Genomic DNA, 26,352 nt, shown 5'->3' on the forward strand with positions numbered 1-26,352 from the left:
TGCAAAACTTTTATTTTAGCTGAAGCATGTCCGATAATCTAAAAGTTTTTAAATGAAAACACAAATGGCGGCTTGTATTCGTGTGTCGCTATCTCGTTTCGTGACAAATACGTTTACCAAGCTCTTCAGTTTTTACACATTCCTATATTTAAAGCTCTGCCATCCAACGGGACACACTCATGATCACAATTTCGAGCTAATGAACTGTACTCGGACTTGCCATAAGCTCCGATAAAAGTACGTTTGGCTATTGTGAACAAAATAAGAGATGCTATCTTTTTTAATCGATTGGAATTTATGTATTTCTTTTAAGTGTTTTTAAGAAAAAGTAATGGTAGTTAGTGTTGTTTTACGTTATTCTGTCAATGAAATAGAATTATGCGTAAATTCCATAGAGTACTATAGGGTGACATTGCATAGGTAAAGTTCAAGGTTTCAATGTTTGAATAATAAAATACACCAGACAAAGTGGTCGCGATGGCCATATTAATTTAAGTAAATATATAAATAAATTATATAAATTATATCCATCGGATAGTTCCATATACCAATTGTATTTTATTAAAAAGAAAATTCTAAAGTCACTTTTGGAAAATCCTATACTAACAAACATGTTGTGCTACTATTACCTTTATTATTTTGCAAAATAAACTACTCATTTGTGTCTTGCATTATGTTCACACTTCTCGATGATTATTATTTCTTTATAATAGCCAAATACTTGTATCAGATCTCATTGCAGGACCTTGCGTTTCAGAAGTTTCTGAATTCTTCACTCGATTCAGTTCTTTTTTACTCGGGGCATTGAAATGTTTCGTGAAACATGGTGGTACTCACTGTATACTTTCAGCTGGTTCAAGTCCGGTACAGTGGCCGTGTTCGCAGCTGGTTGTTGTTTCTGTTGCTTCGGGTGCTGGGATCGAGTTGGCGGCATCAAACGGGGTCTCTTCAGTGGCGGCGCCAAACGGGGTGGAAAAGCAGTCGACGCATAGTAACTGAAAATAAACTTTGAACTGAGCACAGGAATTCTCCGGGGAATATCGAATAATTTTTTTTGCGTGTCGTGTTAGCGTTTCGATATACAGAGTGCTCGGTAAATGCCAGCGCAATCTGTCAGGGAATGATTCCTTGTGAGAATTTAGGAGCGGCTTTTGTTTATTAATAGAGAAGCTTGTAAATGTGAAAATAAAGACAAAGTTTTGGAACTCAACATAAGCACTATTTATTACGTTTAAAATATAATTTTTAATTGTCTTCAGAACCTATAGATATGACAAAGAAATTTACATTTACTAATCAGAAAAAACCATAATGAGATGTTTTAATTAAGATTTTTAGTGAAGGTTTAAATCGAGATTTCAGACGATATATACATTTTAAGTGAAATTAATTGTAATGAATGAATAATTTAGGTAGGATAGAAATAACACTACAAAATGAGTTAATTAAAACTGAAGAGAATAATCCTCAGTAATCTATTTAAATAAAAAAATTGTCACATTTGTGGGTTATGAAGATGACTCGAAGCCAGAACCAAATAGTGTAGTAATAAATAGTGCTTGTCGTGAGGCCAGCCAAATGTTGATCTTTCTTTGTTTACATTGTGTAATTGCTATGGACATCGAAATACCTGTGTATACAAGTTAAGCGTGTTCAAATTCAGCCATAATGTCAATGTTGTGACACGAAACGCTAGTAAACCGTCCAGAGAAGACGCAAGTGTATCGATAAATATTCGTTGGCGGAATAATTAGTTGGTTGTTTGAATCATAGTCGGTACTTTGTTACAAGCGAGGTATTCCGATCGAATACGGGCGCGTTGCGGATTATCAATTTTTTCACTGGCTTAGAGTCACGTGGAACGACCAGAATATCGTCACATGACACGTACACGCGACGATTAACGAGCTGACCAATTAAAACGTACGAAATTCCACGACAATGCGCGATAATTAGTCGACGCTAACGCTCTGAAGTTGCTACCTCTGGCAACTCCGCTTCGATTTTCTCAAATACCTTTGACCACAACTGTGAATCGTAACAGTGAAAACTGAATCCTGCACAGAATTGCTACCGTGAGTTCTACAAACGAAAATTGTGCACGCATCGCGAACCAAATTGCGCCCAGAACTTTAGACGACGCGAAATATGCGAAGCCGATTAAATTATTAACCAATTATCCGAAACTACTAACATTTGTGTCCTTGAGAGGTTCGTCTAAATTTGTAGTCTCCCAAAATCACGGCACTTCAATTTTTGTTTTCGATTTAAAATTTGATAGTTATATTTAGTTGTGTTCTTATAAACGAATTTTTGTCGAGTACGAGTAACTTGTTCCACATGTATAAAATTCACTAAATATTATTACGCGTTAATAAAGAAGAACTAAATGAGGAAGACAATGCTGATAGCTAAAGCAAATGTTACACAGTTGTTCTGACAAGAGATTTTTTCAGTAAAATTTGATTTATAAATAATACTCTCATTATATAATGGCAAACAAGATGGTGGTAAACCAAAAAATTGAACAAACTTTTGATGTGTCTAAGTATAGTTATTAAATCGAATAAATTATAATATTCAATAAATGTACAGGATATAGCATTTAAAAGATGTAAATCGATTTATTTATCACCTTTTGTAGCTTTTGCAAGCAGCAAAAGAAAATTTTGACAGTTATCGAGTTGATTTCGATTCAAACGATACGGGAGCATGTATTTCCTTTATGTGAACGTCAAATCTCAAATCATTCTATTTATTGGTTCCCGCGATGTTATGTCAACGAGCTTGAAAAATGTCGTTTCGAGAAAAACGGCTTTAAAGTGGAGTTCACAGAGAGTTTAAATCGAACTCTGATAACTTTTCCACGTTTCCGAATTTCGCTAAATTCTTTTCAAAATAATTCTATCAAGAATTATTTTAAGAATAACGAAACAATTTTGTTTAAATTAATCAATAAATAAGCCAATCATTATTTTAGAGTTCACAATTACAAATTAGAGTTCGATACTACTTAATCAGTTTTAAATAATTTTCTAAAGTCTAGTGATGTCCACCTACTTGATAAAAAACAAAGAAAAGAAGTGTTTCGAAATTGAAATCTTATATTTGTTTCTTCTTCTACTATACATTCAAAATTTGAAAAAATTTACAGAATCCCACCTTACAGAATTCTAATTTCTAAATAAAAAAATTCTTTAAACCCCTTCTCTAGCTTCTGAAACAACGAAAAATTGAATGAAATTCGCGATTTTCGCGTATTCTCTCAAATTAATCATACATTCTCAAACATACATTCATTATTCATCTATTAGATATATTAATCTACCAGCAAACCGGTTAATATGTAATCGTACAATCTGTTGTTTTCACGCTTAACGTAGGAATGCTAAACTCCTTCACACGCAGAAGGGTGAAAAAGTTTCCTCGGAGAATGTACAAATTACACATTTAATCAACCCATTTGGACGCTAAAGCACGTCACGTGTTTGCACGCGAGCTGTGCCGCACGCTTCCAAGCCAGCCTTTCGATTAAAAGCCTCGGGGTTGAAGTCTCGAGTCCTTCTTCGAACTTCTAATAAAACCAGCTAAGCAACAAACTCGTCTTCGCGACGTTAATTCCCTCCGAATTTCATCGACTTTCACGCTGCTAACTGATAACGATTCAAAAGGTGTCCGTCCGGGCGTCCTCCTAACTGAATTTAATCGGATGTGTTTAGACTTTTGATAGAATCGATGCGACATTGTCGCGTCGCGTGACAAGGCACTCCTGAAACTTCTAACTGGGCGGAGGGTTCGGTTTGTCGAAACGAAAGAAAGAGAGGCGGACAGACGCACACGTACACGTACAGAATGAAACAAGAGAAGCAGAAAAGAGGAATCGCATCCCCTCGTCGTATTTATCCGACTACGAACTTCCTCCGTCTGTTCTGCAGCTTTTGCACCCTGAAGCCTCCCTTGAAATAAAACTTCTTCTGCTGCCTCCTTCTCTTTCTCCCTTTGCTCCTCTACTTTCACTACTTTTGCGTTCTCCCACCTTTCTTCCTGAATCTTCGAGCACGATTCTTTCTTCCTCCGCCCCCTTCTCGAGGACCGTCACGGGCCCTCTTCTTTCCTATTTAACGCGTCTGCGTTTCCCTCCGCTTGTTTATAGTTTCGCGGTTTTTTATTTCATTTCTTCGACGCTCGAACGAATTCCCTTCGAGGTATTCGCGGATTTCTCGGCTCGTCATATTTCTATCTTTATACTTATTATAGTTATAGTTTTATGTTTATATATTTTGTTGTTTTCTCTAGACTCCAAATATTTTGTCGACAACACGAATGCAGTTACTTGGTAATATAGAATATTTAGTACTGTTATGACTAGACTATAGATATTACGCATTCATGGCGTACGCAAACATAAATAACATATGCTAAATGCATCCAGAATACGCAATTATACCAAACGAGATATTAGTATCGCTGTGTTAATTTACGAAATATATTTTATATTTTGCATATGTTTTCCATAATGGCATCTATCATAAATGCTTAAAATTCGCAATCTAGCTATGACGGTTATTTAACAATACATACTAAACAATGTTCAATTTTTGTGCGTTTAAATTGTAATAAATATGGACGTTTATTTGTTCAAATCATAAAATTGAGATATTGGCCAGTTATACAGTTTTTCTGAAGAATATAATTATATTTAATACGAACATTTAACGAGCACAATGTTACATTCTGGATGTTTCCCTTTCATGTTATCCCCCTTGCAGGAGTTGTGGTTTCAAAGCTTTGTCCTTAACTAATGACTTTATCATTAACGTCGTGATCCTGTCTTGGTACAGCCTTTGATATGGTTCTCTGCTTTCTGTAAACTTGTTAGTGTACATTTCTTTCTCTTCCCCTTTTGTAACTCTATTTTCTTTCTTATCCCTCCATCTACTTAACTGTACGCAGAGCAGTTTACAGATTTCCACGTTCCCTCTTTTCCTCCGTTGCGTTGGTAGAAATTTCTATTTCATAGGCTTATTGCGCAAAACTGCTTAAAGCGCGTTTCTCTTCCTTGAAGAAATACTACAAATTGAAGTTTCTGTTCATTATACAAATTTCCCGTTTCGCGGAACCATTCAATTTAAAAAAATTCACTCTTACAATTCAACCAGTATTTCTATTTTTCTTATAAAGAGTCAGCACTTTTTTGTAAAAATTGCTAATCAATCAACTAGAGGAGAGATTTGTAGGCGACACTACTTCAATAGGATTTTTATTAGATTAACAAAAATAATTATAATCTAGTTACTCGAGATTAGAAGGAAGATATTTTGTTGTGATGAATTAAATAACTTCTCCAGGAACTATGTCGATCAAAATATTTATTAGATATTTGGAATATTGGACTTTTTCCTGCATGCAGAACTTGCATTCAAGGTATATTAATAAATAGAAATAAATAAATCTATATTATTCAATTACATAAAAAAGCTTCACGACATGTATTGTATGTTATGAATTCGAAAACTCACGATATTTATATACGTAACTTTGTATTATGACACAACCGTCAATTTTAATATCATCCCTTACAAAGTGAGCGTTAACGAAACACGAATAAAACCGCACGCAAAATACCCAGTAGCAACGTAAGGTTTATAGTCTCCGCGTGAAAAAAGCGACAAAACCACGTTCCACGCTGGAATACCCCGTTAAGAAGTTGAGCGTAACGACTGACCCAGTACGACTCGCGCGGAATGCTTTTTCGCCACACACAACAATAGTATTCCCTCGCATCCCGCGCATAAACGATTTGTCTATTCACCCATTCGTCACCCTCAACCGTCCGCTAGATTAAACTTTCCCAGTGGACACCCCCATCGCTCTCAATTTCCATACGTTTTATCAGACATTACTGCCCCGGCTTTTCGCGCTTCGATGTCACTCCCGTCCCCCTCCGACCCTTGGAGACGCATTCTTTTCCCTATCAATATTTTCTCTCCGAGATACCGTTTCGCGACTTCCGTTTTTCTTCGACTCGTGCCTCGTCCCTTCACCCTGCGAACACCTCGTCGCAGCGTCGGCGTGACACAAGAGACAGCCACGAAATCGTGCCCTCGTAGCGTTGTTAAAAGTTCTCCGCGCCGACAGAATTTCACTCTGTTTCGCTTTGGGAAGTTTCGGATAATAAGCGCGAAACTGGAGAGCGGAGGGCGTGGAGGAGAAACGTCGGCGCGGAAGGGCTGCGTATAATGCTCGGAGAGGGAAAAAGATCAACTGGGATTTTTTCTGTTTGAAGGGGTGTAAGTCCAAAATTGTCTTATTTCAAGATTCACGTCTATTGAATCTATTTGTGGAAATGTCACGCTGGTATTACACAAATTATTCATGCATCGATGAAATGAATAGAAGTGAATTTTAATATTAAAGTAAGAGTTATTGATCTTGATATTATTATATTTGGTATCTTTTCTGTTTAAGGTGATTTAAGTTTAGATCTTCTTATTTTAAGATGTATATAAGTATCGTACGAGAATCTGTGTATTTTAAACGGTTAAACAATGATAATAAATGCTAATGCATCGAATACAACGAATGTCTTTTATATATTCTTTTCGTACCTAAAACAATAGTACCAATCAAAACTGTTCCCCGACAATTCGATCAACATTGAAAAACCTTTATTAAAATTACGGGCATGTGAAAATTAAAAATATATATAAAAACAAATTGTGCAACATACACTTATTTTGTCAAATTATTTTGTTGAAGAACTTTCATATTTTAATTAATTGTATTTTAAAAACAGACAGAGCTGCACTGTGTGTCGATTTAGCGGAGGGCATGAAGAAAAAACCTTGACGAGGGACTACGTGAGGTGGCGTGCAGCAGATCAGCGACCCCCTGGCGTCCTTTACTTTTGTATCATCTAAATACACCGTTGTCGTCTGGATTATTTTAATTTTTTTCCGCTCCACCCACCCGTCCAATTATCGGCGACTATGAAAACTCGGTCCTTTGTGGCGGCCGCGACCGCCTTTTGAAGTGCCCCCTTATTTCTTCCATTCTTCGCTCTAATGTCCGAGGACGACTGATAAGAACCGTGGCTGTCTCGTCGCGCGTCGAATCGAGCAGCCTTCGCCGTTGGTAACGATCGTCCTTTAGTTTTCGAAGTTCGATGATTACGGTGTCTCTGAATCTTCGCTGCTGCCGAGTAATATAGCCCGGAGACCAATACGCTCGCGGCGAAACTTCACCGAGGATCCCTTTTGGCTTAAAAGTTGCTGCCGTCGCGCGCGTGTAACAAGACTTTAAGTTAACCGTAACAGCGAAACGTTTCTTATCTCGCGCTGAGTTGCGACTCGTACGACTCTTCGTATAACTGAATGTCTTGTTTGTTTGTTTGTTTGTTTGTAAGGAGAGAGTAACTCCTATAAATAATATTTCTGTCAACGTTTACTCGTAATTGTACTGCGGATGTATATGCAAACTCCTATTTTTAATCAACTTCGAAAAGAAGGAGGTTACTCAATTCGATGTGTATATATTTTATCTTCTATGCATAGATGAAGAACGGAAATTTAAATTACAGTGTTTTGCCTTCTAAATGTTCCAATGTGTATTTTATTTTGTATACTTTATATACTCATTCATCTTTCACCAAGTTGTGACAATTTCTGTAGCCGTATTTCTTTGTATTTCTGGGGTGGTGCTTAATTCGACAGAGCAAACGAATCAATTTGAATTTCACCTAGAGACAGCACTTTTAAGGGGGATCAGGAATCCTTTTTTATGTCTCAAAGAAAGAAAGCACAGGACGATAAACCTCTTTTCGTTTAAATATAAGCCTAGTAGGAGACGGTCGAAAGACAAGGGACGACGGAATAAATCGACAGATTTTCATCAAGGACTACCCCGAGACAGCGTCCTCGTGGACGAGGATTCGACCAACGAGGTCTGTGATTGGCACCGGTGACAATTATTTGTTTTCCACAAATCACCGGGGAACGTCGTGTCCCTTCTTCGGGAGAACGGCAGGTTTTCTTCTCCGCCCTTACCGCTTCACCCCAGTCCGTGTACCTTTAGATACATTCTGCCTGTCCATGGCATTTGCCGCAATATTGCCACCGAGGCGTTCTTTGACCCTCCATAAAACAAATTTTCTGCCATGCGTGAAAGGCTACCCTGGTAATACGATACCAGATGAATCGACTTCGATTAAACAGGAAAAACCGGAAATTAAAGAACGGGAAGAATAATATTTTGCCGAACATCCTGCTGACGATGTTGAATTTAACACGAGAACCACGTTTTAATTCGGACAATAAATGCGAATCTTTTCTTAACGAAAGAAAACAATGACTGAACGCGACTACAACAAATATTCTGTTCTTCAATCAGATTCTATTCAGGTCGCCTAAATGGCGCAAGTGTGTGACATTTCAAGCCAGATTGTCGGCACCAGACAGTCCCCTGCAGTTTCTAAAACAATATACAATCTGCTTTCTTTTTCCCTTATAAACAAAACTCATCGACTGTACAACCGCGTCGATTTTAGAGTGTCGATAAGTAAATTGCGAAAAAAATATATTGCAATCGCTTGCTATATTTCCTTTCATTAGCAGCTACAATTATATTTTATATTATTTTTTATTACCGCTACGATTCAATCTTAATATTATCATGAATATCAGTTAATAAAAATTTCTTATCTATAAGGCCAAAATCTCAACTAGATATATTTAAAAAAAATTATATATTTGAATTATAAATTATATTTGACAAATCTGAACAAATTTTCTCATTATACCGAAAGTTTTGTAAATTAATTAATTCCATTAGAAGGTGAAATAAATTCAGATTAGGGGCTTTCTAATTAAAAGACGAGAAACAAATAAAAAATCCATACACACCAGTGGTGATTATTCAGTTTCCACGAATCACGGGAAACTTTACGAAGCCATGTAACCAAGAAATTTCCGCCACCCTACGCTTATTTTTCCCCAGCCATATATTTTCAGGATCAGCAGGAGTCTGCTTGCGACATTTCGAGTTATATTGTTGGCAGCAATGAGTCATTGTCAGAATTTCTGAAATAGAACACAATCTACCTCCGTGAACTTTATTTTATGCCATTCGAGGGAGTTTCACTGTAACATTGCAAGGATTCCAGACGTTTGTTTAAGTGTGTTGTTTAAATGTGTCTTAATGAGATAAATAAAATTCTTTGGTCAAATGTACGACTTCAAATTAATTATTACAAAAAGAAATTTGTTAAGCAAGCAAAATATAAATTATTGTTGTTCTAGACTAACATGTGGGGTCGTTTAGGACCCATCTTGAAATTAGTTTTTTTAATATTTATTAAATAACGAAACGTAATTTTTTAGTTAGAATAGATCCTAAAAATACAATTTTAAGAAGTGTATTGTTCAAATTACATAGTTCACACCATGTCAATCACTCATAGTTTTTAAATTGTTTTGTTTTCAAAATTTCATATTGACTCTCAGACATCCTTTTGCATGATATTCTAACCCTATTAGCTGTTCCGCCGTCCTGCACTTAATCTGCTGGTGTGACAGCTTGCTCGGCCGAATGAATTAATGAAATCCGGTATTAGAGAGTCCAGCTACAATTTATTCGACAAATTCAAGTTCCGTTCACGTTGTTCAATCTGAATACATACATATCCGGCTTGAGCCTGGACAAAGTAAACCGTTTTACTGTGTATTCCCCATATCGGATCTTGTTCGTGTAGCTGACAAAGGGTTTCGTAAAAATCGCAAAAAATTCAACAATGCTTTAAATTTATTCCCATGCTACAAATTCGAACAAGCGTTCTCTTGGAAAAATGGACCAACGTTATTGCAGTCACTTTATTTGTCGCCGAGAATATTTAATCAGAAATCAAAGGAAACGATACATTTTAATTTTCACTGAATTTATTGGGTTGGTTCGTAAATAAATTCTGCTCGTCAACTTGTAGATTATTTCCAAATATATATTTGACATAATAAATATTAATCAATTATAAAATCACCGTCGTTGATTATCACGAGTCTCCATTATTTGTTACCTGCAATTGAAGTTATTTATGAATCAATCTACATATTATACTTTCAGACTAGAAGAATATTTTTATTATTAGGAAATTCTTTAAAAACTTTTTATTTCTTCATTGATTAGATGTTTTAGAATTTTTTATTTAATCAATAAAAATAAATTGCCCGACGCAGACAAATTTATTAAATTTGCTTCGAATTTACAAATTTTGCCCCACTAGATTCTAAATTTAAGACACAAGATTACTCTCAACATAAACCTAATTCCATAAGCCATATCGAAATAAAGAATTTGCTCCTAAAAATTGGTTTCAGACAAATGCAATTTATAATCACTTCGGAACCGTGACATGCCAAAGTAATAGTTTTATCGCGACCCTAAATACACATTTTCTTTTCACCCATCTCAACGCAAGAACCCCTATGACGTGCGCACGCGACAAAACCTACCCGCCTATATATTTTACTATCATCAGTATTACGACTTGGACGGTTCGTGGTCGAGAGCGTACCTCCAAGCCTATAAATAATATTTCTGTCACTGCTTTCGAGGGCGTTTTCCCACAATTATTGCGTTTCTCATAACCGATGTCATAATTTTCCCTTGTAACGGGGCCATTTGTAATTTTTATCGGTTCAGAGCATTTTAATTTATTTAATTGTTTCCTCCCAACCTTCGGTCCAACACCATTTTCCCCTTTTCATTTCTCCCATCCGGAATCGTGACACGCAGTGGCGTTAATTTGTTTATATTTGGCGTTGTAAGTCACTTTATTGACCAGTCGAATGATTCGAAATAAAGTGCTAAATTTAAGTATTTAAAAATATTTTTTTTTTAATGTTAATACTTTACGTATATATGCAGTAGTTTTTAAATGGCTGTTAAAAATTTAATATTTATCATCGAGTATTTTCAATATATAAATTAGAGAGTAAGTTGAAAATGATATTTTATGTACATTCCCAAATATTTCATTTCTCCCACAAAATTGTGTAGATATATATCAATTAGTGTTTGCTGTATTTTATTAGAAAAGTTGTCCATAATTTGTAGTTAACGAGAGCTAGAGCTACGCGGTAAAAAGTATACTACTCACTTGCGTTAAAATTTCTCCCTCATTTTTACTTGAGAATGCTTTTTACTGGCATTTTGTACCAGAACTTTCCGGAACCAGCAAATTTGCATTATAAAGGTTTGAAAGTTATGCGAATCATATTTCTATCGCGAATGTTTATAATAATAAACTCGCATCAAACATGACAGTTCGACACTTTTCAACATATGCAATTTTCGAGTTAAAATTAAGTTAGAAATCGATTATTTATAACATTAAAATAATCCGCGAATGAATTAGGTGTAGAAATGAATTTTATGTCTTTAGATTCACACATTTATGACTGTAGTTTAAATATAAATATTCACTTATTAATTTATTACATTAAAGTACCAACCTCTGTATTTATTTAATATTGAAACGCACGAATTGCATCGACATTATGTTTTTACAACAATATTTGCTCTTTTATAAGTTTACTTTACAAAGGCACAGTGTCTATTTATACGCCTAATAGGCATCACATTTAACAAATAAATTTAAAAACGAGAAATAAAATACACAATTCTTCTGAATATGATATACCAAATGTGCACATAATAAGCGATCACAGTCATATTTACTTTAGGAAAAATATCCAATCCGCTTAATTTAAAGAGATCACCGTCCACTTGAATTGAAAGATGCCAATATAATGACATTATAACATTGATCCTCCTGCTAATCGTAACCTAAATACGTCAGTTCGGAATATCGAATGAGAAACCTTTTGCCACCGAAATAGATTATCTATTGATGTTCTTATAAAGGTACCAAGGAAGCCAAGATTTCCTGATCGACATTTACGTGACAGTAATTCTAATAAAAGTATCGAGTCGACGTTGATATATTCATTTATAATTATCCACGGACTCCCTGTGCCACAAATTTCATGTTTCAAATGTATGCTTTTGACCTAATTCGTAGATGTCAAGAATCAATGCATGCAATAAGATGAAGCTTCCTGTGAAACGTTTCTCGAAGACCTAGAAACAGCTTATGAAACTATTAGCAACATTACGTTGCGAGGAATGTAAATTTTAAGATGAAGTATAGTATTTAGTGAGACCATAAAATTCTTGATTTAATAAAACTGTAAAGGAAACGATATGTTTGTTTCGTTGTTACAATAAAGTAAAACCGAATATAAGAATCTTTTCCTTTAGATGGAGTTTAGAGATTCCATTTTGTCTGGAGCACCATGCAGGTATAATGCACCGCTGGTGTAAGGATTATATGAATATTCATTTGTCGCTAAAATATTCTAATCAGCAGGAAAGAAGGGGACGGGATTTTCGGAAATTCTCGAAGATTTTACGAAGAATCGACGGAAACGACCGAGAATTGTGTATGCACTTCCTATCTCGTTTCCTTTCACGAGGAAACTTTTCGCCAGCGAACGATAGTTTTCGACCTACGTTGGATTTTCTACGAGCAATTAAAGAGTGCTCGGCAAGTTCTACGGCGAAACGATAGAAGCAAGAAATTATCACGAAATCTTGTACCCACTCTCCCCCTCACTCTTAGTTCCTATTTTCATAATCGAGGTTTCTTACCTGATTAGGTGTAACAATCGTCAAGGGATATACATAGTTTACGAAGGCAAATTCTCGAGTTTCTGTTATTTTTAAAATTTTGTAATTTAAAGACAATTTAAGATTTAAACTATTTAAAGACTTGCTAGTTAATTTAGGACATTTTAATTACAATATTCTATTGTATAAAAAGAAATATTCACTATAGCTTAAATAAACAGAAAAACTGTTGTACTTTAAAGTGTATTCAGTAATCACTAAGAACAAAAGTCACTTCACAAGCAAGCTAAACTTGTACCTATTTCCTCAGAAACAGAAATAACAAGGTTTATAAATTTAATATGTGTACCATTTTATGAGACGAACTATATGTCAAATCAATACCGTTATTTCCACATGTGCAGGTCAGTGAAGCTATTATTGCCATGGAAATCATTCAGTAATAGGTTACTAATTTCAGCTGTGCCGCCACGATGGATCAATATTAACACAGTATTCATTATAGAAAAGTTAGTCAAACATTCACGACGAGAATACTGTATCAGAAACGTCCATGCTATTTTTTACTACGAATTCTCTTCGACATTGACATTTCTTTCTTCCCGACGGAAATATCTCTTCGTTCAATGGCAATAAAAATCAAATTCACCTCGTCTGAAAAAACTTCTTTTGTCTCTCGCGTTCCCTTAAATCAGAGGATACGAGTAGGTCGCAAATCGAGAATTCTTTTCAGGCTCCCAAATATTGTACCGCGTTAGACAAAATTATGATCTCGAATTTCTGTTTTCCATATATGAAATAATTGATTCGAAACATAAAATAATAATTAAAACACCGGTTATCGATAACAATGTGGAGAGAAAATATTTCTAAATAAGGATCCTCGAATAATCGATCCAGGAACGAAAATAGAAAATTTATAATGAAGATTAATTTCTTTGAATAGTATTTGCTGAGTGAAGAAGTATAGTCGGTCACAAACCACGAATTTACCTCGTAGGATAATTTTTTTTCATTAACTGAATACTAATAAATGTGATTTCGAGAGTATTTTGAAATTTCGATGAGAATTTTCATGTTGCAAACAATTCAATCTACGCTATGGAATTTTAATTATAAAATCATTCTACACAACCGCCCTTGCAAATAAATGATTAAAACTAGCAACTAGTAATGTGATATGTGCATAGGCTCGCAAAATAATTACTTAATAATGGATTATCATTCAAGCTTCAAAATTCTCTATGAATTCCATGAAAGTGAAAAGTTTGAGAATCTGTGAAAATTGTAACAGCAGATTCGAAACACTTTGAAGACTTTGTATCTCAATAGTTTCGAATGCTTTATTTCGTAACAATAATCATACTCTTGAATAAAAATGATAAAAAAAAAAATCAACATACTGATTTAAAATACGCTAGAAATGAAATATTATTACACTCGAGATAGGAAGTAAACAAATAATACGACTGGATTTATTACATGTGAGATTAATACAGATCGTCGACAAAGTAATTCGTAGTGGTTGCCAACGGTATTTACGCTGACGAGACGTTAAATAAACAAAATGAAAAAAAAATCCGTCTACTATTTACATGACCTATCGAATCGTATCGAATTTGAAATGCAATAAGTCTGTTTAATCCCGTACGAAAATAGAATTGAAAATACATATATTGGATAACCAGCGAACATTTTCTCTCGATAAATAAATGGCATAACTTCGCGACGACCAAAATTTTCCATATTTCGTGTCAAAGGGTTGAAAATCAGCGCTCAAAGCCACGACCACGAATAATTCTGCTCGTCGTGGAGGATCGAATCTTTTTGCATCAGGATTTTGCACGCGTGTATGCTGGTTGCTACAAATTAGACGATAGGCGTGCAACGTAACGCCAAGTAGTTTGAAACTGGCTGTTAAACCAATGCAAATTACTGCAAGACAATCTCTGTGTCGGCGGCGGGGGGCGGATGAAAGGGGCGTGGGGGTCAGGAGTTCGTCCTTTCTAATTACGTATTGCTGAGAAAGAGGACGGAAAAGCTTAACCAAGTTTTCACGAATTAATGTTGTCCTCTGTGTTCCACGAATTTCACGTTTCACAAGAGCGTTATTTTCCAGACGATTTCGTAATTGGACGGTAACTCGATTTTCCACGTCCCTTTGCGAAGGAACAACGGTAGATTCATGGTTCTAATAATACTTGTGACGAATTTGTTCAAATATCAATTACGAATGCAATGAGGTACGAATGAAATGTTTGGAAAAATTCAAGTTACTAGAGGCATCCTACATAACAGTAAAAATTGAGCAAAATTAATTAGTGTATTATGTTTCAAATCCAAGTGTCCAAGTGTGGAACCGAAATAGTTTATTTGACGCGATGAGTTTTTAAAAAGAGTGTTTTATCTAAATTATATTAAAATTAGTAGAAATAAGGATTTTATTTTGGAATATTTCGTTTCCTTTATTTTTACAAATGTTTAAAACCCAATTTAAAAAAAACTCAAACGTGAATGAATAGATTGTTAAATTGAAAATTAATGTATGAAATACACTATTACTTACTTTTTTCAGAGAAAATCTTAACCTCGCGTGTTAAACAATAGCAAGCATCAAAATTTCATTTCCTTGTATTGAAAAGTAACGCGTGTGAAATATGTTGTTACTTATTCCAAAGGAATATTAACGTTAAGAACGTATACGTATATAAGCATCACCGAATAATTAAGATACGTTGAGGACTCCTTCGAGGAAATTTTGTCGCCGTCGCTTCCTGTATGACCTGCAATTTTGCTGCAAATTGCATGTAATGTAGCTATAATACCCTAGCGTATACGCAAGAAAGGGTATCGAGTTAATCAGGAATATTCATCCCTCAGGGTATCGTTTCACAGCTACGATTAACCTCTACTTCCTACTCTCGCAACGGAGATTTATATCGGAAGCTTATTGTCCCCAATTCGCTCTTCACAGCGCGCGATATTACTAGTAATTTAATTATGCTTTCCGTAACTGATGCAACGGCAAAAATAAAAATGTAAACCGAGGGAAAACAGCGCAAAGGTATTCGGAGAATTGAGTCCACTTTAATGAATGTCACTGAAGATATAGCCACTTTATAACTGAGAATACATTGACAGCTTATCGACGTTATTTTGCTTTTCTCATTGCACTATGCTACTTGTAAATTAATTATATTTTCTGCAACTGATGCAATGGCAAAGATAAAAACGTAAAGCAATGGGATGGTGTTCGAGAAATTGAGTCTAACTCAATGAGATAACAATTGAGATAAACTTTGACAGCTTGTTATCTTAAAACCAGATTCTACAGTTGATGCATTGAAGAACAAAAATAAATACATAAAGGAGCAAGAAGAAATATTAAAGAATTCGAAAAAGAGACAAGGCCTACAAAAATGTAATTTTTAATAAAACACTGGTGGTATGTACTACATCCAGTATTTGTATTTTAAATGGAAAATTAAACGTGAAATATGATATTATTTAAACATTCACCACGATTATGCTGACAGACGTACTTTGTTATTAACAAACAAAATACAATAGCACCTTTTGGAAAACCTTTTCTAAGAAAATACACAAAATAGCTTCGCGTTCTAAACTTAAGACGCAGTTAAATAGTCCAAAGTAACACTCGATATCTTTCCTCTACATAACTCATTAAAAATAAATTTTCGAAGACGAAGAAGAAACTTTGAGAAAGGCACCCCTCATCGTGGAACAAGAACGATGTAACCAGAGCAGAAGACGCGCGTCTAAGATTTCGATCGAGCGTTAACAACGTTCAATTAAGTAAATGGCTCTCCTATGAATTTTCTCTATCTCGAGACTGTAGATTAATTACAAATTGAATTGGCTACAGGTATAACGGTATAACGACTGGCTGTATAGGGACGCACACACACGCCGAAGGGTATCAGGTTAATTAGGGACATTCGTCCCTCAAGACATCGCTTTGTGACTAGGAGGCTTAACTGGACACGATGCATCCTGACCCATAACAGCCACCCTGGCCTATAAGCCTGATCCCCATCGACATACATTAAGTGCACGGATTTCAGATGTCTATCTGACCTATGTCAAATTAAGTGTCACCTGCCAGAAACGTCAGATTTAATCGTCGCACGAATGATGCTGCTTTCACACCGCCGTTATGACGTCGCGGGAGAAACTACGAAATATACTTCCAAAAGAAATCGCCCGCAATTCCTACACTTTCATCGTCCCCCATATCGTTACGTACCCCTGACCTTTTTGGGGTACTCTTATCTTTTTATCAATTTCGAGGCACTTTTACGACTTTTTTTTAGTTGAAGTACTTGACATGAATTTTTGAAATTTGGTAAGAAACCTATATTGCCTTAATGTCATGTTTTGATTAATTAAAAGTTTTACAAATTTTGCGTAAATTGAATATTGACAATGTTTGAAATGGCATTTTAGAGAGAAATAAAGAAATTTCATAGGAAGCAAGAGAAACATTTTTTTAGATAAACAAGAAGTTAATTATTTATCTTGTATGATGGAATTTATAGATATCATGCTGGTCATACTCTTAGAGATTAAGACACATTTGACTAATGTATGTGCTTTTCGTGAAGCTTGGAATTACAGTAACTCAGAAAAAGTAGTTTTGAGGAAAAAGATGTTAAAGTTAGACTTTGCGTCAGTCAATGGTTCCATCTACTCAAGCAAAAACTGTAGTATACTGTACAAAGTTTGTTACTGAATTCAGTGATTATTTTAATCACTTCGCTAAATAATAACGAAAATGCCAAAAAGTAAACCAAGTCGCCTCTGTATTGAATTTTAAAGCAAATTCAACTTAATATTTCATGAACAACGATTTGTACCTATTATTATTGTAGATGAAACTATTTAAAACTATTTTTAATGCTTTCAACGGTAACTATTTTATTGTTTATTGGATTGTATTTATAGAATCGCGTTTCCTCAATAAAATTTCCACCAATTTCCTTCGATGCAGGCTGGAAAAAATTATCAAAGGCAGAGCAAAGAGGGTCGCATCGATAAATAAGAATCTACAATAGACTGCGATAATGCGCACGCCTGAATCTGAAATAAGCACAAAATTAGAAAATGATAATTTCCCATGGCAATATTCAGCGCTATTCTCGGGCACATAATTTCGCAGCGTAATAGTTTTCCGTAAAGCGGCTGGATCACAAAACGGTCACGTAACTCTTAATTCCATTACAAACCGTTATGTCACTAATAGATTATGGTATGCAATCGAACGGATAAACCGGGAAATTTGATGCATACTTGAAATTTCATTGAAATCTTATCCAGTGTTGCTATTTAGGACGTTTAATTATAAAATATTATAGAAGACAGTATTATCTTACATATAATTTGTATTTTATATTGTTGTACGAGACAAAGTTAAAGATACCCGAGCAATTTATATTCAGAAGTCTTATATTTTTGCCATTACTTGGCATTGTAGAGTAAAGTTAAGAAAGCAATGCCAACATTGCATACAGTTTGTATTATACGTCTAATTAGAATTTGAAAATTGTCTATATTAAGTCTAGACGTCCAAGGCAAAACGCTTTAAATCTGTCCAGCAGTGAGTTGGTTAATTTTATCTCCTGAAATTTGACACATCGAGAAATACTAGACTATGCTAAATAACATATTACTCCATTCTTGTAGAAAATGTCCTCATCTCTATTTTCGGTGACAACTATTTTGACACCGAACGCAATAGTTTCTAAAATATCAAGAAAAAGCTCCTAACCTGCGCTTAGTGATCGTTAAAAACGATGCGTACAACAATTATGGGAATTTCTGCACGTTATTTTTAACGAGTTGATAAAAATGTATAAATAGAAACACGACTCTGTAAGAATATTTCCATCCTCGATTGCGAAATGACGGGGCTACTTGGAAAGCGTAGAGCGCGTGGACGCGACGCGCGGAACGACGCCGACTAATAAAAGTCATAAGCTCAGATGAGGCCATTGCTGGACACCGGCGCGGAACGGAATTATAACTGGAGAAACATGCACGCTCCACGCTCTTTTCTTTAGACCAAAAACACAACAGCAAACCACGTGACGTTGTTTTTCGTTGCTTTATTAATTCTTCCATCGCGACGGTCCACGACCTCTGCTCCGCTACACTCCCTACGTTTTCTTTTTGGCCGAGCGCTGTTTTCCAACAGACTTTATATTCCGTCCTTGCACCTTGCCTTTAAATATGCAACGCGCTGCACACGCTCTAACGCACGCGATGCCCCCGAATGCCGCCACCAGCGACGCCTGTGCGATGTAAAATATTGTTCGTCGGGTAAAAAGGAATTGATTGCTGTTCATACCGTTTTTCTATTCGTGTTTTTTTTCCATGTCAATAGTTTCTTTAGCATTCGCGTGTTTTTTTTCCTAACCCGCGTCGGCGTCGTATGGACAACCGCGTCTACAGCCAATTTCCGACTGGCATCGCGGTGAAAAAGGCTGTCGCGAATATCGCGAACCGTGCAACAATTTCGCGAATGAAAAAGACTGTTCAGGCGACGGAAAAAATTGAATTGTTTCACGGAATAATTTCTTGTCAGTAGCTGCCTGGGATCGAGAATTTATTTACCATCAGGCTTTTTCTTTGTCGTATTGGCGCATTGTTATTTCCAGTTCAATTTTCGCCTAGTTACAGCATTCGGGGTGGTTGGAACGACGATTGAGTTATTGACGTCAACCGAAATGTCTGAGAGACGAATAGGGTAGTTAGATTGGTTCATTCAGTCGTCTCCTACGCCTTTGGGATATTATTATTTCTGAACTATTTTTACTTTTTGTCTTTTAAACGAGCTTGCTTATGTTGCATCGGGTGTTCCAGCAGTTTCTTGCTATTTATATTTAAAAGATTCATTTCACTCGTTAATTGTTATATACAACGACAGCAATTAAATGCGTAAAAAATATTAATAATGTTAAATGCAATTTACTTAACAAGAATGTTCTATACCCAACACAAAAATTGTAACTGCAATAAATGCGAAGCACTTCTTACAAAATACGAGTTAAAACCTACTCTTAAAAACCACTTGAAAGAAAAACAATGCAAGACTCACTAAACTTTAGAAGTGACATTAAACTGTCTAAAAAAAAAAACTCTAATAACTCGATATAAATATTTTAACGGGTCTATTTATTAGCACTCATCTAGTTTGACGCTATTAACTACGTAATTGATGCGACATTGAACTCGTATTTAAAAAAACAGACAAATTAAAGAATTGAAAAGTTTCGTCGCCCGATCACTGGCAAAATCGATCCAGTCTGCGACGGCCGGATTAAGCGTGCGATAAATAGTTCCCAGTATTTTGGTCGCTTTTCACACCGACTACGGGGTCGACGATATTCGCCCCGAGGTATCTAAATTATACAGAAATTTTCTTCCGTGAACGTGCGAACAAATAGGACAAAAATGGCGTTTCATACCGGCCTTCCTGCGTGTTATAGCGCGCAAAATATACGCAAAGGGTCGACACAGCACGCGGGACTTAATAATTATTGTCTACGGTCACGTGAACATAATAACGTTGGCGTGCAACGTGCTTTTTGATAATCGCACGTGCACTGCCTCTTTAAGTTTTTTCCATTCAATCAGGGGGGCCCTTGTTCGCTCCTTGAGCGACCGAGGAGGCGATTAATTGGGCAAGTATCTCGGGGGTTGGAGAGGAGTGGATAAAAAAAAATAATTGCGTGCTCCCGCCGAGTAATTAAGTGTTAATATATCCTGTCGTGAGCGTTCACGGCGACTAATTAACCTTTTACGCTTCGTTTACGTCCATTCGCGAAAACATGTCCGCGACTTGTTGCCCGAGGGGTTGGTGTTGATATCTCAAAGATCGAACATCCCGCCAAGATCAAAATGTGTTCGCTGTGGAATACTGTCCAGACGAAGAACGTACAACCATTTGATTTTATTTATAAAAATTAATATAATGGAAGATGTAATTAGCTTTGACATTACATTTTATACCTTAACACATACAATTTCAATTTTTCTCTTTGTATCAAGATTAATAGTATAATTATTTATTAATATTGCAATAGCTCATAAAACACCACATCAATTAATACGACAATAAAATATTCCAGTTAGTATTAATTTAATTTAAATGTTTATAGGAAAATAAATAAGCGTTTAGTATTTATTAGTAGAGGAATATTGCATTACACATGACACAAATTTTGTGTTTACGTAAGAAGAATTGATGCTGTATTTTTCTGTTTTGGAGAAACTCGGAGGTCGTAGGAAAATCGCAGTATTTTGGTAGTAAAAAGTAGCGCTTTTAGCGCTCGTAAGAATTTCAGCGAAGTTTTTAAATGAACCGTCCTTTAAATGAAAGGCTCCTTTGATGGTGATATAGAATCTTAACGGAGTTTAAATTCTTAGGAGTATACTCGAACCCCAAGTTTCTCGCGAAATTAGCCTTACCAGCATCGATTTCTTTATTACGAAACGTGTTATGTTAAATTAAATGGACCTCTATTGAAACTCGCCGATTGAAAAACTCGTCAATTAAATAAATTACACGTAAAATTTACGGCTGACTTCAAATTTTACACGCTAACGTGCCTTATTACGTGTTTTCGAACTTCAATCGAATCATTTAGCGACGCAATTAGAATGAACAAAATATTAATTACCGGACGTGATAATTTAACGCGCGGATTACGAAAGATAAAAAGCGTTTGAACTGAAAAACGCGACCCGCCGGTGCTCAGGTTTTAAATTCAATTTACGATAATCAGGGCAATTCTAATAAAAAACACATCTAACCGACCATTGGCGGGATTTCGAAGGTCCGAATGTAATCGATGCCAGAAAGTAATGAATGTGTACCGGGCGACAGAGTTGGGTACGATACGCAAAAATAAATTAATGAACTTCAATATTGTTGGCGATGTTCATCTTGCGTATCGCGCATGCGAAGCAGAAGTGAAACGTTCGGAAAACGATCCGAGATAATAATTGTGATTTACGGTCTAGTAGTTATAATTCCCAGCATCGACGACAAATTACGCGCCTGCTTTTCAAAATTGCACGCGCACGTTGCGGCCTGCCCCGCCACCCACCCGTCCCCGATATTTGGAAATGTTGCTTTTTATAGGCGGTCGCTCTACGTAACTTTATATTTTCGACATCGATAGTTATCCGATGCAAAAACTGCTCTCACTTTAATTTCATGCTACAACGTTAAGCACTTTTGTATTATTTGGAATTTTATAGGAGACGTTTCGATTCACGTTGTGCGTACTGTTGGTCCTGGAGTAGAATATACTGAAGATTATACAAATAGTTGTATCGAAATTATTTGATTTGCATGACTTTATTACGTCGTTAATAACAGTTTGTAAAATACTTCATAACTATGGTTGTACTGATAGGCCTGTATAAGCTTCGATAGATGCAATCAATTTGCAATTTTAGGATCTTATTTGATTTTATATATTAATTATAATATTTGAAATAATTGTTAAATTATTCACTGGAATACTGCACACTGACAACTGCAACATTCAACGAAAACTACGCATGCTTCCATACAGTTTTGATAGTTACTTTCAACTATAATTCGAAATAGAATAAAATTTTAAAATTGGTTTGCCATTCAATTATCAAATTTATCGAAACTAGTATTCAGTGAAATGAAGCCGCTCCTAAATAATGAGAATAATGTAATATGAGAATATTTTTCAAACGCTTTGTTACATTTATGTGGGAAAACGTCAAAGGCAAATGAAACAAAGGATGCGGTTTATTTGAATACCTCGTTTAAACAAAAATTACGTTTGACGTATTAATATTCTTCAAAAGCAATGAAAAATGTGAATTGTAAGTTACGTGTATAATTAAACTGCCTTTTGCAATACCTGAATATTCAGCATAATCGCGAAACACCATGCAATTTGCACTCACCTATCGTAGTAGTAGTCCCTGCAATCAAAAACATAAACGACCATTAGTTTTATCGACACTACATAGTACTAGTTTGTGATAATAAATAAGAATACGCTACATACATAGAACTATAAATTATAAATATATCTATATATAATTCAATTATCGGAAGATAAATAATTAGAGATGAATAGTAAAATTTATTTGTTATAATATAATTTTCTAAATAGATTCACTTCGCGGATTTATGGAATCCCGATTTCGTGGATTTTTGTATTATTTATTGTTTGTGTTGCTTTGTTCAAGTATTAACTGTACACTCACTGTCAATTTAAATTAAAAGTACATGATTAAAGAATGAAAATATTATAACATATTATTCGTAGAATTAATATTAGTAAATAATACTTTAACGCAGTAAATATTATTTTGAAATAACTCGAGGCAAAACAGAGATTAAATTAATTATATTGTTTTTGCCACACCTATCAAAATGCATTGCTATACAACACATCATTTTTCTATACTTTCTATATTTTTATTTTGTCGAACATGGCGAGTATACAGTGTGTGACGGTAAATCTGTATTTAAACAAACCATCCAACCCTTCCTACAGTCACAGTTCAAACATTGTTTAGTGTTTCCAGAATCAAAGCTCAACTGCACTCATATACTCCAGTCACGTTTCAATATACTGAATAACATTTCAACAGCAATGGAATCGTGACTAGTCCGCCGCAGCGAGTCAAATCTAAAGGTCCGGCATTCATTTTCTTCCTACGTGTGGAATCTGACACTTTGAATGCATTTCGATCCCAATGTTTGAAACATTCTGCTGCGAATTTGTCGCAGTTTCCAGCAATCTGGCTTGAACTATACCTGTAGTTTTCAAATGCTTTGATGTAGGTGTCCTCCTCCCATTCAGAATTTACATAAAGAATTTATATTACGTTCAATTTAATTAATTTGGCATTAAATGGTTTTTATTAATTATGTTTACAAAATAGTATTCATGTAAAGTTTACTATAACATATACGTTAGATAATTATGAACAATTCTAATATTTTTATTTATTTCACGCATAGTGCATAGTAAGTCACGTTGATATTATTACCAATTTCACTTTCTTTATTTTTCATCGTACGGTATAAACGTATTTTTCCTTCTAAAATAATATTGTATTTCGATGACAAGCTGAAAATGTCTTGCATTTAATTATAGAACACAATGAGTACTATTATACTCTGTTCTTTTAGTATGATACATGTATATTAATAATTTTAATAATGTAAACATCTCTTTTCAAGCATGGACATCGTAAAATATAAATTTCAATGCAATCAAAAATAATAAATATTGCATGATGCAAATTTTTCCATGAACCTTTTTATAACTAAATATTTCGATATTTTAAATTGTCCACTGTATAAAAAAAATCATTGAATACGTATATGTGACCAAGGGATGTTATAGGACGAGTGTTTTTCAAATGTTTGATGAACCTATTGGAGTGGAAGAATTAGTGCCGTCCTTTGCCGAATCGTTCGTTTAAATGGCAAACTCAGTGATACGAGTCAATTTCTGCTCAGTCTGCAGTATCGATTGTACAGAAGGCTTTCGAAGAACCACGCTACCATTAAATCGATTGGTTAAATATTTAACGTTGCTGGGTGTTGCAATTTTTATGCAGTTCCAAGAATGTTTTTAGTCTCATGTGGAGATCGTCGTTAAATTTTTAAATAACTGGATTTTTTATAAGTCGTTGAGTGGCTTGCATAATTTTATAGGACGAAATTTAACTTTGTATTTTAAAAAAGGAAGTAGATAAAGTAACAACTTTAACAAGATAGAAAAGAGAAGACGTTAACATAATTAAGTGGTCATAATTTAAAAAATTTAATAATAATCAATCAATCAAATAATAATTAATAATAAAATAATTGAAGCAGGAAAACAGTGAATAGTTTCAGCCAATGGTAAAAGAATATTATCGAAAAATGAGTTATTTTGACTAGTACCAAGTAATCATCCACAGACAAGTTCTCCATTATAAAATACAGGTGCACTTCACAGGAAGATCTTATACAGAGTTGTAGGCTTCGTTAAGAAGTCTTAATACAAGTAGATTGCAAATTAAGTGGCTGAAGTTAATGACTTAGATTTAATCAAAATTTGCACCAAATCTGAACTCCTTAATCAAAATTTCCCCAAGTTTTAATCAATGTTCGATACAGATTCGATCCAGTTATGATGGACTCATTAATCCGAATTAATCGCAGTGGAACGTACAACATAGTCTGATGGCGTATAAAACGAAGAAACCGTGACTTTGTTAATAGCTCTCTCGCAATTATGGCAACGTTTACGTTATACAAATATACTGTAACATTCTTATCGGATGATTCTTCTTTACAGGGCGAAAACGAGGAGCAGTTGAATTTTTAAGCAGCTCCGAATAATTGGTCTTTCTCTGGCTATTTATGCAGACAATGCGGTAAGCTTCCGTTTCATTCGTTTTCCGAAAAGCTTTTGTGATACTTAAGGTTATCGGACATTAAGCTGGGATTACAGTGAATTACACAGTCCTGTATGTATACACAGGCGATAAAGGTGCGGCGACGCGAAAGAAATGGTTTACAAAGAAAAGAAACGGACGGAAAGACGAACGGAATTCCCAGGTGGAATAACTCAAATGAAACGCTAACTTACGCGTGCTTGAAAATCTAACAACAAGCATTCATAAACTTCTAAATATTAAGGTATATTGTTTCCTTCAAATGTAAATTAAAGAAAAATTTATTTGCTCTAGAAAATGGTAAGAGGTTTTTATATAAAAAGCCTTATTTCATTCTGTCATTTTTGGTACATATTAACTTCTGTATGTATCAAATATTTTTGAATATAAAAGAAATTAGAGATGCACTCATTTGTATTCCTTGGAATACAATATTATGAATCGTCGAGTAAATTAAATTAAATGGAAATTTAATAGACCTGGACAAGCTATTACAAGCAATAATTCGCTTAAGTATTAATACTCTTCAGGGATGTTTCATACTGTTTACATGAACCTAAATATTTGACCAGTTCACGGTTAGGTGGTCCATTATTCACTTACTGTGAAGAATGTTCTTTGATGCAGGTCCAGCGATTGAAGAGGAAATTGGCAATTACTTTACTTGCTGTAACTACTACGGTTCGATGCATTCTAGGCATCGAAACGTTACTTAAGTAGACTGATGCTTTGAGACACAAAGGGAAACGACAATGAAAGTTTCAAAAATAAAAGGAAAGGGAACATCAAAATAACAATAAGGTTAAAATACTGCCGCTTTAAGTGTGCGCTAACATTTGAATCGAATAAAATGAATACAAATAAAATAGAATTCGACTATAAGACGTATAACTATTATACACACTGTACCAGAGAATGTAAGTGATAAAAAGTATGATTCGACAGTGGTCTAAAGATACTTGTCCACCAAACATTCGACCTTTAAGTTTCGAAAGAGACCAGTCAGAAAGAACGTCTTTTCATTTCTTTCCTCCAAGATTACGGATGATAACTTCCAGCTTTGCCTTATGAAAAGCTTATTTGATGTGGGATTTATTAGGAAACTTTGATGCGATACAATTTTCAACTCTTCCAGGAACTGAGTCTCAAGAACTGCAAAAGTACGCGATTCTAAAATAAATACTGTCGACGTCGGTA

At 35.0% G+C, this 26,352-nt stretch overlaps 1 protein-coding gene across 2 annotated transcripts in view; it reads right to left on the minus strand.

Annotated features, from left to right (window-relative positions):
* Positions 1–26,352, minus strand: part of LOC128874440 (uncharacterized) — a 346,195-nt gene that overhangs the window by 16,476 nt on the left and 303,367 nt on the right. For both annotated transcript variants that reach the window (XM_054119240.1, XM_054119241.1), the window contains 2 exons: positions 22,657–22,674; positions 838–995 (listed from right to left, as the gene is read on the minus strand). In XM_054119240.1, the coding sequence (XP_053975215.1) occupies positions 838–995; positions 22,657–22,674 (176 nt within the window). The remainder of the gene's footprint in view (positions 1–837; positions 996–22,656; positions 22,675–26,352) is intronic.

The sequence above is a fragment of the Hylaeus volcanicus genome, chromosome 3 (assembly GCF_026283585.1).
Source record: "Hylaeus volcanicus isolate JK05 chromosome 3, UHH_iyHylVolc1.0_haploid, whole genome shotgun sequence".
Classification (NCBI taxonomy): Eukaryota; Metazoa; Arthropoda; class Insecta; order Hymenoptera; family Colletidae; genus Hylaeus; species Hylaeus volcanicus.